Below are 14806 nucleotides of genomic sequence, written 5' to 3' on the forward strand. Positions count from 1 at the left end.
CCAAAAACGGTGTTTAAAAATATATTTTTTTATTTTTTCAAGAATTGATTTCAAATTTATTTATATAATATTAATAGTAATCGATGTATTCGAAAGATATTCAAGGCCAGAAAAAGAAGATGCCAAATACTACAAAGTACGACTGGAAGTAAGTTTCATATATGTGTATCAAGTGCCGCACGTACACAGTCTCACATATACGTAGAGACACACCGTAGATTCTATGTGCGACGCAAACAGCTCTGGCTCTTTGCAGTTGCGTTAAATATCCAGATATTCTGAAATATCTCGGATGGATATCCATACAAAATACATAGACTGATCAGAAGACACAATATCTCCTTGGCGCATCGGAATTAAGTTGATTTGTTGAAGAAGACAACAACAAAAAATTAGAAGTTGTCATCGACCATGGGCAATGATCAACATCATTTGCAGTCATATCATTGGAATTATTTCATCACTTGTTTATGTTTACATTCGTGAAAATAGCGCGTTGGCTCCACAAATGAAGATCATGTGTTTGTAAAAAACCATTTTGTTATATTGTTGACATTGTATACAAAATAAACGGTAAGGTCGTAAAATTGACTAACAACTGTAGAAACAAAAAAAAAGAAAAAAAGAAAAGAAAAATCATATTTTTGAATCGACGTTGTCTCTCGAAGTGTCCCGCCAAAGGGAATATGAATGGGAATAAAAAAAATGGAAAATCCACACAGATAGCTCTGATCAGGGTTTTCAATTTTGAATTTCAAATCAAAATCAAAAATGTATCAACTCAAATCATAATTTTTGTTGACTTATCAAATCATTTGATCTCAAATCTAATAACCATGCTTCTGATGTCAGAATTAGACATAATTTCTTAAAACAACGATGCATTTCCCTTTTTTTTTTAAATAAAACGAACCATAATCATTGCTTGGATAGAATGTTTCATCTTGATCTGTATGCCAGGATATTACTTCGACAAAATCGGCCACAAATGATGGGATTTCGCATTTCAAAATAGCCGCATTGCCTCTGATTACATATGCTTTGTTCACATCAGTATCATAGAATTGACTAACAACTGTAGAAACAAAAAACAATTTTCGGAGAAAGGAAAATCATATTTTTAAATTGACGTTTGTCTCATACATTTTCGAAGTATCCCAAAAGGAATATGAATGGGAATAAAAAAAAATGGAAAATCCACACAGACAGCTTCTGATTCGTTTCCGAATTAAATATCACTTCTTAAAACAACGATGCATTTCTATTTTTTTTTAAATAAAACGAACCATAATCATTGCTAGGATAGAATACTTCATCTTGATCTGTATGCCAGGATATTACTTCGACAAAATCGGCCACAAACGATGGTATCATACACTTGATAATTGCCGCATTTCCACGTATTACATGTTCCTTCATAGAATCAGCTTCGTAGTATTGTGCGACAACTATTGTTGTAAAATATTTCAAAAACATTCAACATAAAATTGTTTCGAAGTTTGAAGAAAAGGAAATGTGTCTGACTTCGTGTTGCCAATATAATTTTTGTAGAAATGTTGTTTTTTAAAACTTATTTTGTGAACTATAAACCGCATATTAATTTTAACATTTGCTGGGGATAAATGCGTATTTGAATGTGATACAAAACTGTTGAGCTGTTCAAGTCATGTCTCACCAACAGCAGCTCAAATTAAAAACACATTCGCCTCCAGAAGACTGAATCATGTGTAAAATAAGTCGTAAAAACGTATGTTTCTTTGGCTAAAACAAGCGAAACGCGCACAATATTTTTTTTCTTTAAATTTACAATTGAAAGACACACCAAACGACACAAAACTATCGGTGAAAATCAGACACGTAGACAATTCAATTCTTCGGAATCGTGAACGAAACATATCATAATCTGCACGTACAAACATTTAAAATATGTATTTTTTTTACGGAATTTTGTCTGTGGCATTTACAGGGCTGCACAGAAACCAAAAACTTTACGCATATTTACGAAGATCGATCATTTGGTCTTTTATGTACTGCAGACACGAATTGTATGTAGAAAGAAAATGAAGAAGAAAAAAACTGCCAACGGATTCGTTGATTGCTCTGTTTTGTTCTCATAATTGTTTTGTAAATATCTTCTAATTTCTAAAAAAAGAGCCATTTATGTGCGCCGCGTATTTCGTGCTCTACACTTCATGTATCATGTCAACATATATATTTTTTGATCGCATCAGTTTTTTTTCCAAACCATTCAGTATCATGCGCTCGAATTAAGTCAACATTAAATTTTATTGCTTGTTTAATTAATGTTTATATGACTTCTCAGTTAATATTTAGATCATTTTTCTGTCTCTGTGGTCGTTGTGACCCTTTTTTTTATCCGTTGGCTGTCATTTATTTCTAGAGTGTGTTTATCACGCGCTCATGGTTCAAGTGTCATGCATCAAACTGAAAAGTATGCTTGGCAGTTTATATGCTTCAACTGCAAAAACTATCTATCCAACGGACGAAGAATTCACAATTACAAACGAGTACAGCGTTTCTCTTATGTTCATTAAATGTTGCTGTTTTTTTTCGTGAATTATTATCGGAAGGATTTAAACGACTCAACATACAAAAACAAAAAACGATGAGAATGCGTCATGAAACTTGAAAATTTGTGATAGATGACAAATGTGAAGTGACAGTTTTGTTTTTGTAAGCAGCAGGTTTGGCCAATTGATGAATTTGTTTATGTTGCCGTTAAAGCCCTTGAGTTTAGTAAAAATTTAAAGTCAAACAAATTCGAACCCTCACTTTCACAATTGATCTTTAACCAGAACAAATAGATTATGTAGCAAGGCAATCGTCAGAATGTTGTACACAATTTTCAGTGAATTCATGTGATCAATTCATGGTGTTCAAAATACATGATGACACACAGTGTGGTGCGTACACTGATAACATGCGAATACATGGGGTCAATCACGAAATTCTAGTGCATCTAGTTTTTGATAAGATTTCACTAGAAAACTAGAAAATTCTAGTGCGTGAAGTTGGCTCTCAGTAGTTTTTCATATAAATTATATGGCCTTTGGTGTGAAGTTGGCTTCGTTTGTGACGTCATTCTTCGCACTAGATTTACTAGTTTTTCTAGTATTCACTAGCGTGATTCGCCCTATGTGCGAATATTTATACAAATAACATGTTTGATGGATGTCATCAGAGCGCGATTGTTTGTGGAAGAAGGAACATTCCGAAACAAAATGTGCGAGCACCAAAATGGCAAAAAATGAAACGAAAACAAAGAACCGAATTTACGAGAAAAAAAAAACACAATCAATGTGCACACAAAGTCGGCCGTTTCGACTGAATGATTCGTATATTAATAAAAAAATAAGCATATGGCTTGTATTTTAATTTCCTCTTGTCGCTGTTGATCGTTCTATCAACATACAAATCGTGATTCAACCTCTTCTCTTTTGTGTAAACTAAACATGCTCTTTCGTACACGAAATTATAAGATTCAGCAATCATAATTTTTTTTTTCGTCGGCTGATTGGTTCGGTCGTTCGTATTATAGCGAGTTTTTTTTTTCGGTTTGTATTTTCCTGTTGTATTGTGTGTCGGATATTCAAGAAAGAACATTCTCTCTCCGCGAACCATGTCCGTTGTGCAATATTGTATAGTGAACGTCGTCGAGTGTCTTTGCGATGGAATGTATGAAAGTATGTGTACTTCAACGTTTTTTGGTCGTCTGTATGTAGAACTAAATTACTTGAAATTATTTTTTTTATAATATGCAATTTTTATCGCATAACATTTCCATATTTATATTGAATTAATGGGCTTGCATTTCAGATTTGCTATTTGGATTATATATGTTATATCGAATCGTCTGCGATGAATTTTTGACTCTTTGTCTCGACACCATTCTTCATTCTGATCGCAATTATAGTGTCATTGAAAATCACAATTGATCAGATCACTAATTTCTTTGAAAATGATTCATGAATTCGTTGTCAAGTGACGATCACCGATCAAAAGATGATATGTAAATACTAAATATATAAAATTTGTAAAAGGTCTGTAGAAGAGCGATTATATCCAGTGCCTATTCGCATACATTAGATTAAGAATCGATTGTAATGATACTATTGAGATTGAAATGATGGCCCACTCGCTTGAACAAAGCAAATCGAAACGTCAATTTCGTAAAAAAAATATATATATTGTGAAATACCATAACGAATGAATACAATCGAAATAAAAGCTGCCGCATATGTCCATGTAAACACATTTTTATGTTATTTGTTTGTGCATGCGTGTGTGATTCCAATTTGATTTGCTTCAATTCGATTAAATCAAAGTAACCAGAAACCAGTCGTTATTTCAGCTTGTGCTCTGGTTCTATGCGCTTCAACTACTACTTACACACACATTTGATTGAAGTGAAACAATTTATCGTTCAGAAAGTGCTTTCCACATCTTTTATGGTTGAATTAAAAATTTTGCCATTTCATGTCTGAATGAATGGATCAATTTTTATTTCCGTCGCGCTCATAAACGAAAAGAACTTCAAATTGGCCGCCATAATAACATCGAAGATGAATTTTAACTGTTGATATATCTTTTTGAAGCAATGAAGAAGAAAAAATGTTTAGTCCTGAACAAGAGTTTTATTTCAGAAGCGTCTGTGTGGCTGGACGATATCACAAATACAAGCAGCTACTGAATATCATTTTAATTCTTGACGTTTGTCGCGCTTGCATTTGCATTTGTTCGTTTTGCGTCTTTAAAATAAATTTAAGGTCTGCGGACATCTCATCATGAATAATAATGTCTTTATAATCAGTAAATGGCCATGCATCACGTCTTTTTTCGATGCGCGGAAGGTAAAACTTTTAATATTAGTTTGACATGTTTTTGTTCTTGTCTTTGATTGGGCGATTTGTTTGCCACTCATTTTCATTCCCTGAATACATACAAATCAGTGATGGTGTGCACGCATCAATATTTCATTCACGTGCTCTTCGCGTTCAATCAATTATGGAAGATTGGTTTTTTTCGTGCTGTATACCAACGTTGATAATAGAAAAAAAGAAGAAGAATAACCAGAGGCACATAGCAAATACACAACAATTGATCCAAATGCCATAGTGCAATCGAATCAAATCGAATCGTGTGAATAAGCTGTATATCGATGATGAGCTGAAACATTAAATTTTTTTTCGAACGAATGAAAAAAATAAAAGTGTTTTCTTACCAGCACGAACGTTCACATCACGCGAAATTATCGAACCGAACTGATTTTTGGCCAAACATGCATAGACTTGTGCGTGCACCTCTTGACGATAGTCTTCGGCCTGGAATGGCGGAAATACGAGATTGCCATTCGACAACACTTGTCTAAGTCCGGGCACATCACCAACGGCCGTACCATCACTACGAACCCATATGATTTCTGGTGTCGGACTTCCACTAGCGCGACATTCCTTCGATTGCAAATAAGGGAAATAATAACATTTTATTTGTACAATTTTATTATTAAGAATAAAGCTATAAATCTACAAAGAAAATATGCTAATAAGTTAAAATGTGAAGTAAAAAAGAAATCGGTTCCGATACATACAACAACTGCACCTGTTGAATTCGAGAAATCAATGCGATTAATTGGCTCTTTCAAAAATACGGGTCCCTTATTTTCTTCATCGGTTGTCGCTGGAGTTGCATTTATTATATCTGCAGAAAAAAAAACACATTTTCATTAATTTTAATTCGAAAAAGGACTAAACTAATTGGCTTAATGCCATTTGAGTGCTAAGAGTCGCCGGTGTATCGCGGTGTATTCAATTTGATTTTATTGACTTTGTTTTACAATACATTCTGTTTATGTTTTACTTTAAAAGAATAAGTACTTTATCAAGAAGTGTCTAAAACATCAAAAATATCTATGGTTGGTGTTTTTGTCATGAAACGTGAACTTTAAATGAAAATAGACTCGTCAAATTATTTCAAAATGACTTAAAGGCACGCCATAAAACCCTTTGGCATTCCTTATGCGTTATATTGGATGTTTAGATGTGTTTTAAGAATTCATCATCTTATTTTAAATATTCATGTGTTTCATTTCGTTTGCACTCCTTGGAATTTAAAGAAGTTGCTGTGGTATATCACTCACATCTCGGGATTCAGGTACATTTCTTTTACATTATAATATCATTTGCATCTCATAATTTGTTGATAATTTCAAGGAAACATTCTGGATAAAATTAAATGGAATGGTCCAATTCATAAGAATGTGCACTATATTATTATTATTATCTATATCTATCTAAATAAAATTGTGTTAAAAAAAATTGTTGTTCTAGTTAATGGCAGTGACACGTATTTTGAAGTTTATTGATGTTATAATACCGCTTCATCACCAATAATGCAGTTAAGATGTGAGGAATTTTCTTACGTTGTGACGACAACCATTTGGCTGGCACGACACATGAAATTAAATAGATTTAGATATACATATCTTTCTCACTCACTCTCTCTCTCTTGTCATCACACGAAATTTGATTTAAAAACGAAAAAGCGACGAATGGAGAGAGAAAAGAATAGAGTGCAGCGGCAGCTGAATATTAATTTCAATGTCGACTTTTAGGTCGAATGTGATTGTAAAGACACATCACATAAATTATACACTGTTGCACTCAAATGCTCTACAAATGCATGGCTCTATAGAGATAGCGTGCACAATATTATCATAAATATTTTTGTCTTAGAACATTATTTAATCAATAATAATCAACGAAGCGACTCGATTGAAACAAATATCATTTGATATGGACTGAAATCGTCGACTGGAGTGCAAGAGATGATTGTGAGCATGACACAATTTTCTAAATGAGCAAAATGCATCTCTGGTAATTTTTTTTTAAGTTTCTCTAAATTCACAATGCGACATTTCAAGAAATTTAGTTTGTAATAAAAATAAGTAAATAAGTGGAAAAACGAGCGATGACTCAAACTAAACAAAGACTCTATACGGTGAGGTGTAAGCATGACGATGTTTTTTATATGTATGGTGGATTTTTCTCTTATTATATATTTTTTGTGTCGACGACAAATATAGAAGATACCGAACACACGTAGAAGTTCACGGTTCTAAACACAAGTGGCTGAAAGAGACCATAAGCTGTTGTATCTTATTCGGATAATAATCGCGCAACAGGGCAATGTCGCCTTTTTCTTCGTGATACTTTCATCCGTGTACTTTTTTTTGGTCGTATATAAATTTGGTTTGTGTGTTTGTGTTTTTTTCTCTTCTCTTTACATTTTCGACTATGAAATTTTAGTCAATTCTTCCTGCCTTTGTTTAAACTTTTCAGTGTGTTTTTTTATGAGTCGCATTCAACGCATTCTAGTTTGTTCTTACTAAGTTGGATTTTATGGGCATTGTTCGGTGCTTTGTTTACACGAAAAGTGCGTACTTACAATTGAAAATAAACGTTTTGTACGCACAATGGCCCCAACAGGCCCCGAAAAAAACGAAGAGATTGTGATGCATTCATATAGTTATGTCGTCACAAAGATGTTGGAATGCGCCGTTACATTTCATTATATTTTTTTACTCTTTTTCGTTTATCACACACACGCATCTCTTTTAGAAATGATGATAACTTTTTTTTTGTCTTTTGTGAATTAACACGACAAACACATTTCATGTCTTATCTCGTTTTGTTTATTTAACCATTACTTGAATATTGCATGTGAAATCCACATTTTTCAAATAATAATGAACTCGGTCGGACCATTCAACATTTGATTTTGTCACTTGAATTGATTCAACGAATATTCTTGGATTGTGTGGATGTCTCCGACGAGATTCTATTTTTGAATTTTCTCAAGACCAAGAAAAAAACGCTGGTCCTGAAATATGTTTCGCTTCTTTGTTGCAAATCAAACGAAGTTGCGCGTATGCACAACTACGGAAGTGGTATTTAAAGAAAGAAATTCGACTTGAATGAAGGCGAGAGGGAAAAAAATGTCCAACATATTTTTTTTTGTCACACATCTCTCTGCAGTCGAGTAATTTGTTCAAAATCTAGCAAAGTTTTAAATGAAATAATGCAGCCGGATAATTATGAAATTATTATCGTTTAACGCCATTTAAACCTCACTGATGCAGTCTCTCATTTGTGTTAGTTTCGTTGCTCATTTTGTGGATGCAGTCGTGCACGACGTGAATTCGGTTGAAGCAACAGTGCACTGTTCTAACATATGTCCATTAAGTCTTGACAGTAAATTCAGATGTTTGCCATTTGAACAACAAACATACAATATTAAATTCTTTTTTATTGGTATAAACCTTCATTAATGGGCTACGAATAGCACATTCACCTTACACTGAACGGGCCATTGTCTTCGATTTTCCTCAGTATGCGTCGAACCTTCAAAATCATGCTTTGGCGGACCAATATGTCGATTTCTTTCAACTTTCTTTCGAACCTTCTCGCTAATTGTTGCTTGTTTCAAGTATTTTGGACCTTCGCCTATAACTTACATCCAAAAACAGACGAGAAATAATTAATTTGGTGTCTTTTTGTGAAGTTAAACAGATGGTCCTTTTTTCACGGAAATGTCATATTTTAAGAAGTGAGCCATTATTGTGGTTTTTTCTGCTTGCAAACCAAAATTTTGTGTTAAATCAGATAGTTCTCAATGAATTCTATCGATTTCAACAACAATTGATTGATAATGGAGCATGTAATGGAGGTTTTACCTTACGTTTCAGCACCAAATTCTCGAATATTGGCTCTAAAACACCTTCCAAAGAAGATCCTACCATACAAACACGCCTTTATCAAAGTTCGGTTTGTCGACGTCTCTAGCCTTATATAGTAGTGCCCTAACATAATCAATGCAAAAGAAACCACTTGCACTTGATTCGTGAAAATGATGAATTTTTCAGTGCAAAATGCTATGAGGTGAAGTAAATCCCAATTTTTGACACCCTATTGAATTTTTTCATTACTTATTTTGCTGATTCCTAATGACCGGGTCTAAATCTATTGTTTTGGTTCAAATTTTGATGTGCTGTAACCATAAAAATCACCAAAAACGAATTTTTGCTTGACCAACCCGGTTTTCGGTACTTGATGACAATTTTGGAGGGTTGGAGCATTTAAATAGGGAATACGACCGTACTTTTTGCTTTCTCAATAATCTTTGTCTTCATACTAAGTCCATGAAACACAATATATGGTTCGTAGGCAGATGGGTTCATCTTTAGACACATGCGAAATTTGTTTTGAACTTAGCCGCAACAACCATTTGAGACACTTTTTCGTAAATCCAATTTGTACGTCTCCGCGAATGGATGTATTTCATCGAATTGAGTTTGATAGTAGTCCCGAGGTACTGATAAACGTACCGTGTGCATTGGTTGATATTTTTGATTTTGTTTATGTGGCGCAATAAACGCCTGAATTTACTGCCAAAACTTTATGGACATATGTTATAGTACTGTGAAGTTGATTTAATAGAGAGAAAAAATGAAACAAAGTTATTTACATTTCCTTTTGTCTCGAAAATTAGAAAAGACGGAACCCGAAAAGACTGACATATGCCCAAGGCACTTACAAATGTAAATCCAAAGCGACTGAACTTGTTCTGAATGACCCGACGTTACTTAGTATATTATTCAATCAAAATGACTCAATTCATCTAGTGACACAAAGAAAATGGAAAAAAATTGTCAGTCAAATGCAAGCGCATTAGATGGTTTGGCTTCAGTAGCATTTAGCTGCCAAACGTAATTGAAACTTAATGGTTATCTAATAAGTTTTGCCTGGACGTGATGTGAAATGCAAATGATGAAACGGCGTGCATGAAACATACACACAAAACACTTAAAAATGGATGGAAAATTGACATCGTGACATTCCATCTCTGTCTATTTCATCTTTCACTGGAAATATGCGTACTTACAACTTTAAATAAACATTTAAGCAAAATCCAAAGTTTCAATTTCACTGAATACTGATTAGAAGCGTACCAATAGAACACACAGACCCATTGTGAATGCCCATTAGAAAACAAAGAAGAAGAAAAAAAAAATTCGAATCGAAATGGTATACAAAGCAAATGGAAAATGGTATGCAAATAAAATATTGGTTTGTCTTTTGTTGATTCGAACAATTCAAAAGATTGTCCAATCACCAATCTCAAGAGTCTACTCTATAAGTTGTATTTTATTTACAGAACATACACCATTTAAAGATGTATTGGGTATTGTTGAGTATTGGAAAAGTTCATGTTTCTAGCAAATCGCCTCGAATTGATTGCAATTAATATTAAATGTGCATAAATTGTTGGATTTCCTGACGATTTACCGATTCGGTTGTAAATTCGTTAGGTCAACACCTGACCTCAGTAAAAAAAGGAGAGAAGTGGAAACAACAACGTTGAGCTTTATGTGAATTGTGCCATAATAAATGGTGCGAGGTATTTCTTGAGAAAGTGATATCATCGTTTATGCTAGTTTCGCGTTTATGACCACCTGTTGTGGTACTTGGTGCAAACACTTTGTTTGGCAACAACCGGAACAAATTTTGTTCACAATGCAAATAACATTAATATTTACACATTGTTTTCATATAACAACAACAACTAATTTAACTAAAATCGGAAACGATTCAACGAATTCTTTTTTGTTACTTTTATTTGGTTTTAGAATATTTCGTGTCAGGTCATGACAAAGTTTCATTTTGTCGTCACAATTCTCATCACAAAAATGTGGTTTGTTAGATATAGTTTTTCACATTTGGTTGTTCGGGCTAAAGTATCCAAAAAAAAAAAAAAAACAACAACAGAAGGTCTTTAAAAATCTGATTTTCTCTTGTCCCTTTTCTCATGATCTTTCTTTGGAATCGGTTGCTTGAATGCACACACAAAAAAAATGATTTATGAAGAGAAAAAACTATGGCTGAGATTATCATTTCTACGTTTCTGTTGAGTGCAACAAGCTAAAGTGTGCAAACAAAAATTGAATGTGGCGTAGAGGTTAAGAAAGAAGAGCACCGAATGAACAGACCAAAACACCGACAACGATGATGATGGTAAAAAGGAATTTAAAACTTAGCAGCTGTCATGCAGCTGTTCCTTACCCAAACCAATCAAATCACGCACAGAAAATAATGAATATACATGCATGCACACGGATTGCATACATAAGACATATGAACAGCATAAAAGAATCATACGGATCATCGAAAAAGAAATTGAACCGGGTGGAAGAGAAAAAAGTAGAACGCACTCATTTTTTTTGCATTTGCACAACGCACAATACACCAAACAATAAATTCATTGTTTTTCTTCATTTTATATATCGTTTCCTTTCATTTACACATGTACCAGCGTGACTGTGTCTTTCTATCACAATTGCTTGCGAAACTTTGACATTTATTCTTCGTTTGAACGCTGTCTCAGACTTTTATTCATTGCATTGCATTTGAAAGATTTATGAAATATATATGAAATCATAAGTTATTTAAACGCAAAAACACTAGAGATTGTAAACTAATCGACTTGTTAAAGTAATAAAAACAAATATGACTCAATTTTAGTAAACATTTAAATTCACACGTACAAATACGTTGTTATCGCACCAACACTTGTATCACAGCAGTTATGTTGGCCGACCACATTAGATGCCATTGTATTTGGTTGCGTTCGGTAAATTGGAAATGTATTTGTTATAGCAACACAATTCGGTGCAAACTCAATTATAGAAGCATACGTTGTAATTGTTGTTTCGCTTTTGTGTGAAATATGAATATTATGTTCGTGCTGTCGAATGTCAATACAATCGATAATGTTGGTGCGACGTTCACACAGACATACAAATATTTCACTTTTAATCGAACATAAAAAAATAGCCGGTATAAACAAATCTCACACACTTGCGCCCGATTAAGTATAAAACGACGCTCTGAATCAGAGCCTCTGATACACTTTTCGAAGCTGACTTTATTCTTAAAAGTTCCGCCGTACCGTTCAAATCACTTGATATTATTTAATTTAAATTACTAATTGATATTAAAATAGTTTGGTTGTTTCTGTCTGCAATTTGGTTGATCACATACTTCGATTCATTCCGTTTAGCTGCAATTCATACTTATAATTCATCATGCAAAACGAGGTAAATATTCTAACAGTACATCCACTTAGATGTTTCATCCATTGTAATTTTTCAAAATTGAAAAAAATTGCATTTAAGAAGAGATGAATTATTTTAATCTATTTTTTTTTTTGAATATTTAATAAATGATTAAATATTTTTTTTCGAAAAATGTCAAGGTTTTTTGAACTACGAATATCTATTAAAACATTACGGAACATTATTCCACATTTTTGAAATGCAATGTGCGAAAATATTTTCATTTGAAACTTTTGAAATCTTAATAGCTTTTAAACTAAATGTATCTTTTCTTATTTTGAAAAAATATTATTTAAAGTCGAAATTGCCCTTTTTATTGCCTTTAGTTCTCTGATGAAAATTTCAATATAAGTTATGTGAAGCTGGAAAAGATACCTCCAGAAAAAATAAAGAAAGAAAAAAATCATGGTGCCACCAATGGTAGCAGCAATAGAAAATCCGATGAAAAAAAATCACAATCGACTCAACCGAAGAAGAAGAATATGACGAAGACCAAGAAAAAAGTCGATGGAAAAAATGATCATGCTGAACTGTGGTTCGAACCGGAACGTATTGTGGGTGCAACCGATTTATATGGCGACAAAATCACATTCCACATCAAAGTCAAGGACAGAGATGACTATGAAATTGTGTCATCGAAAATTGCAAATTTGGCTTGTCCACAATTGGTGATTGCATTTTATCAAAAACATCTCGTTTTCACTGATTAATTTACCGTTAAGCCTATTGATTGGGCCAATTGTTAAAATTTATTTATTTGGTTTTTAAGTCTACTTTAAAAAGCCAACAATTGTAGTATTGTATTCCTAGTTAATTAACAATAGTCGAGATCGATTGAGTCAATAGTTCAAAATATAGTTACATTAGTTTGTTTTTTTTTTTTATTATTTGAATAAATAGTCGATATATAATATGAAAATAGTGAATGAAAAAGTTTAGTTAATCCGTTATCACAGTTGTGTCAAGAAAAATATTAAGTCATTAAAAGAAAAGACGTCTAATTCCGTTTGATTGTTCGAGTTTCACTATCAAAACTATCAAAAAAATGACTGTTGATTTTTCGCCGAAAATTATTGATTTTGTCAATTTGTAAGAAAAGAAAGTAAGCCTTTAACACAAATTGTATTTGATTTTGAAAATCATATGGCAAAAGTAGCATTCTATGTATGAGCAGCAATTGTAAATCACCACATCAAAAAGCATATCGTTTTCACTGACTAATTTACCGCTAAGTGAGCCTATTGATTGGGCCAATCGTTAAAATAACCTGTTGAAACTTCGAAGAAGTAGTATTTATCGTTCATGTTCTTATTTCGTTAATTGTTTAAAACTATAAAAAAATTACACTCGATTTTTCGCCGAAAAGTGTTGAATTTGTAAAGAACAAAGAGTTGACGTTATGACTTGATTTGCGACGATGAAGAGGATTTTGTCAATTTGTAAGAAAAATAAAAATGTTGAAGCAAATGAAAGTAAACCGTAAACACAAATTGTATTTGATTTTGAAAATCGTATGGCAAAAGTGGCATTGTACGTGTATGAGCAGCAATGGTAAATCACATCAGTCGCACAATGAACGATTTTTTTTTTTCTAAATTGAACGAATCACTCAATTACGCTGTGTGTATCATTTTTGTTGAGATTCTTATAGTGCACAAAAACGCGCGGCAAATAAACAACAACTCCTCCCACATAAAATCGAATGTTCATTACAAACATACACACAAGTGAGAGACAAAAGAAGAAGAAGAGGAAGAAGAAGAAGAAGAAGAAAAAAGTCAAAGCACAATATCCAGCACAATGCCGTTCATTTACCGGTTTGTATATTGGTTGTGTATGGATTTGTGACTGATAGCCAACGTTCAATCAAAATTGTGTTGCATACAATTTCTCACATTTGACTATTTACAAAAAAGTGTGTGTTTGTAAATGACAATTCAATGTTAAGTTTTCAATTATAATTGAATACACGCACGATCGGCAGCGAGTCGCCGGATTTTCTTATTCGTCGCAGCATTTCATTGTAAATACTTACCAGCATTATAACTCCATATAAATATTAGTGCGAATATAATCCAATTCCTCGGTAATCCCATGTTTGGTTGTGTTTCACTTGTACACAGATATCAACACAAAACACAGATATTATTGATTTCACTCTTTTTTTCTTGCTTTTCTTTCGATCAATTTTTTTTTCTCTTTATTTGCTGGTAGTAAAACACTTAATTAGTTTCAGATACTTTTTTCTTTCTTTGATCGTCGATTAATTGTAATCATTTCACAAATCACAATTTACACATCCATAATTGATTCGATATTAATCCAATATTGGTGGCTGGCGAGAAAAATGTTAGCTATTCGCGATTGAAATAAAATAGAAAAGAATTTCCTTAAAAAAATTGAACAATGTTAAATGGGCAACATTCTCAATTGACTGGGTTACTTTGCAACAATTATCGATTTGTTGTTGACCGTAAAATCAAATGGGTCAGTATCAAAATAACAAATTGATTTCTCACTTTGATGATATTGATAAATTTAAAAAAATCAACATATTTATATCTTTTTTTTTGTTATCGATTCGATTTAAACGAATTGGCATCAAATTGTAATGGC

At 33.0% G+C, this 14806-nt stretch overlaps 2 protein-coding genes across 32 annotated transcripts in view; one reads left to right on the top strand and one right to left on the bottom strand.

Annotated features, from left to right (window-relative positions):
- The window catches only part of LOC116352041 (Down syndrome cell adhesion molecule-like protein Dscam2), a 70629-nt gene that overhangs the window by 50789 nt on the left and 5034 nt on the right, over positions 1-14806 (bottom strand). For 17 of the 31 annotated variants that reach the window (XM_031784282.1, XM_031784259.1, XM_031784258.1 and 14 more), the window contains exons 2-4: positions 14226-14544; positions 5609-5718; positions 5243-5471 (exon numbers count right to left, since the gene is read on the bottom strand). In XM_031784282.1, coding sequence (XP_031640142.1) covers positions 5243-5471; positions 5609-5718; positions 14226-14286 — 400 coding nt within the window. In that variant the 5' untranslated portion in view covers positions 14287-14544. Of the gene's footprint in view, positions 1-913; positions 1076-5242; positions 5472-5608; positions 5719-14225; positions 14545-14806 lie in introns of all 31 variants that reach the window. The other 14 variants (XM_031784277.1, XM_031784265.1, XM_031784280.1 and 11 more) reach the window with 1 other exon arrangement.
- LOC116352107 (chromobox protein homolog 5-like) lies at positions 11920-13674 on the top strand. The gene is made up of 2 exons (XM_031784413.1): positions 11920-12172; positions 12517-13674. Exons 1-2 carry the CDS (start codon positions 12161-12163, stop codon positions 12898-12900), a joined length of 396 nt encoding a protein of 131 aa, XP_031640273.1. The 5' UTR covers positions 11920-12160; the 3' UTR covers positions 12901-13674.

Source organism: Contarinia nasturtii, unplaced genomic scaffold, assembly GCF_009176525.2.
Source record: "Contarinia nasturtii isolate CC-2019 unplaced genomic scaffold, AAFC_CNas_1.1 Cnas_scaffold_187, whole genome shotgun sequence".
Lineage (NCBI taxonomy): Eukaryota > Metazoa > Arthropoda > Insecta > Diptera > Cecidomyiidae > Contarinia > Contarinia nasturtii.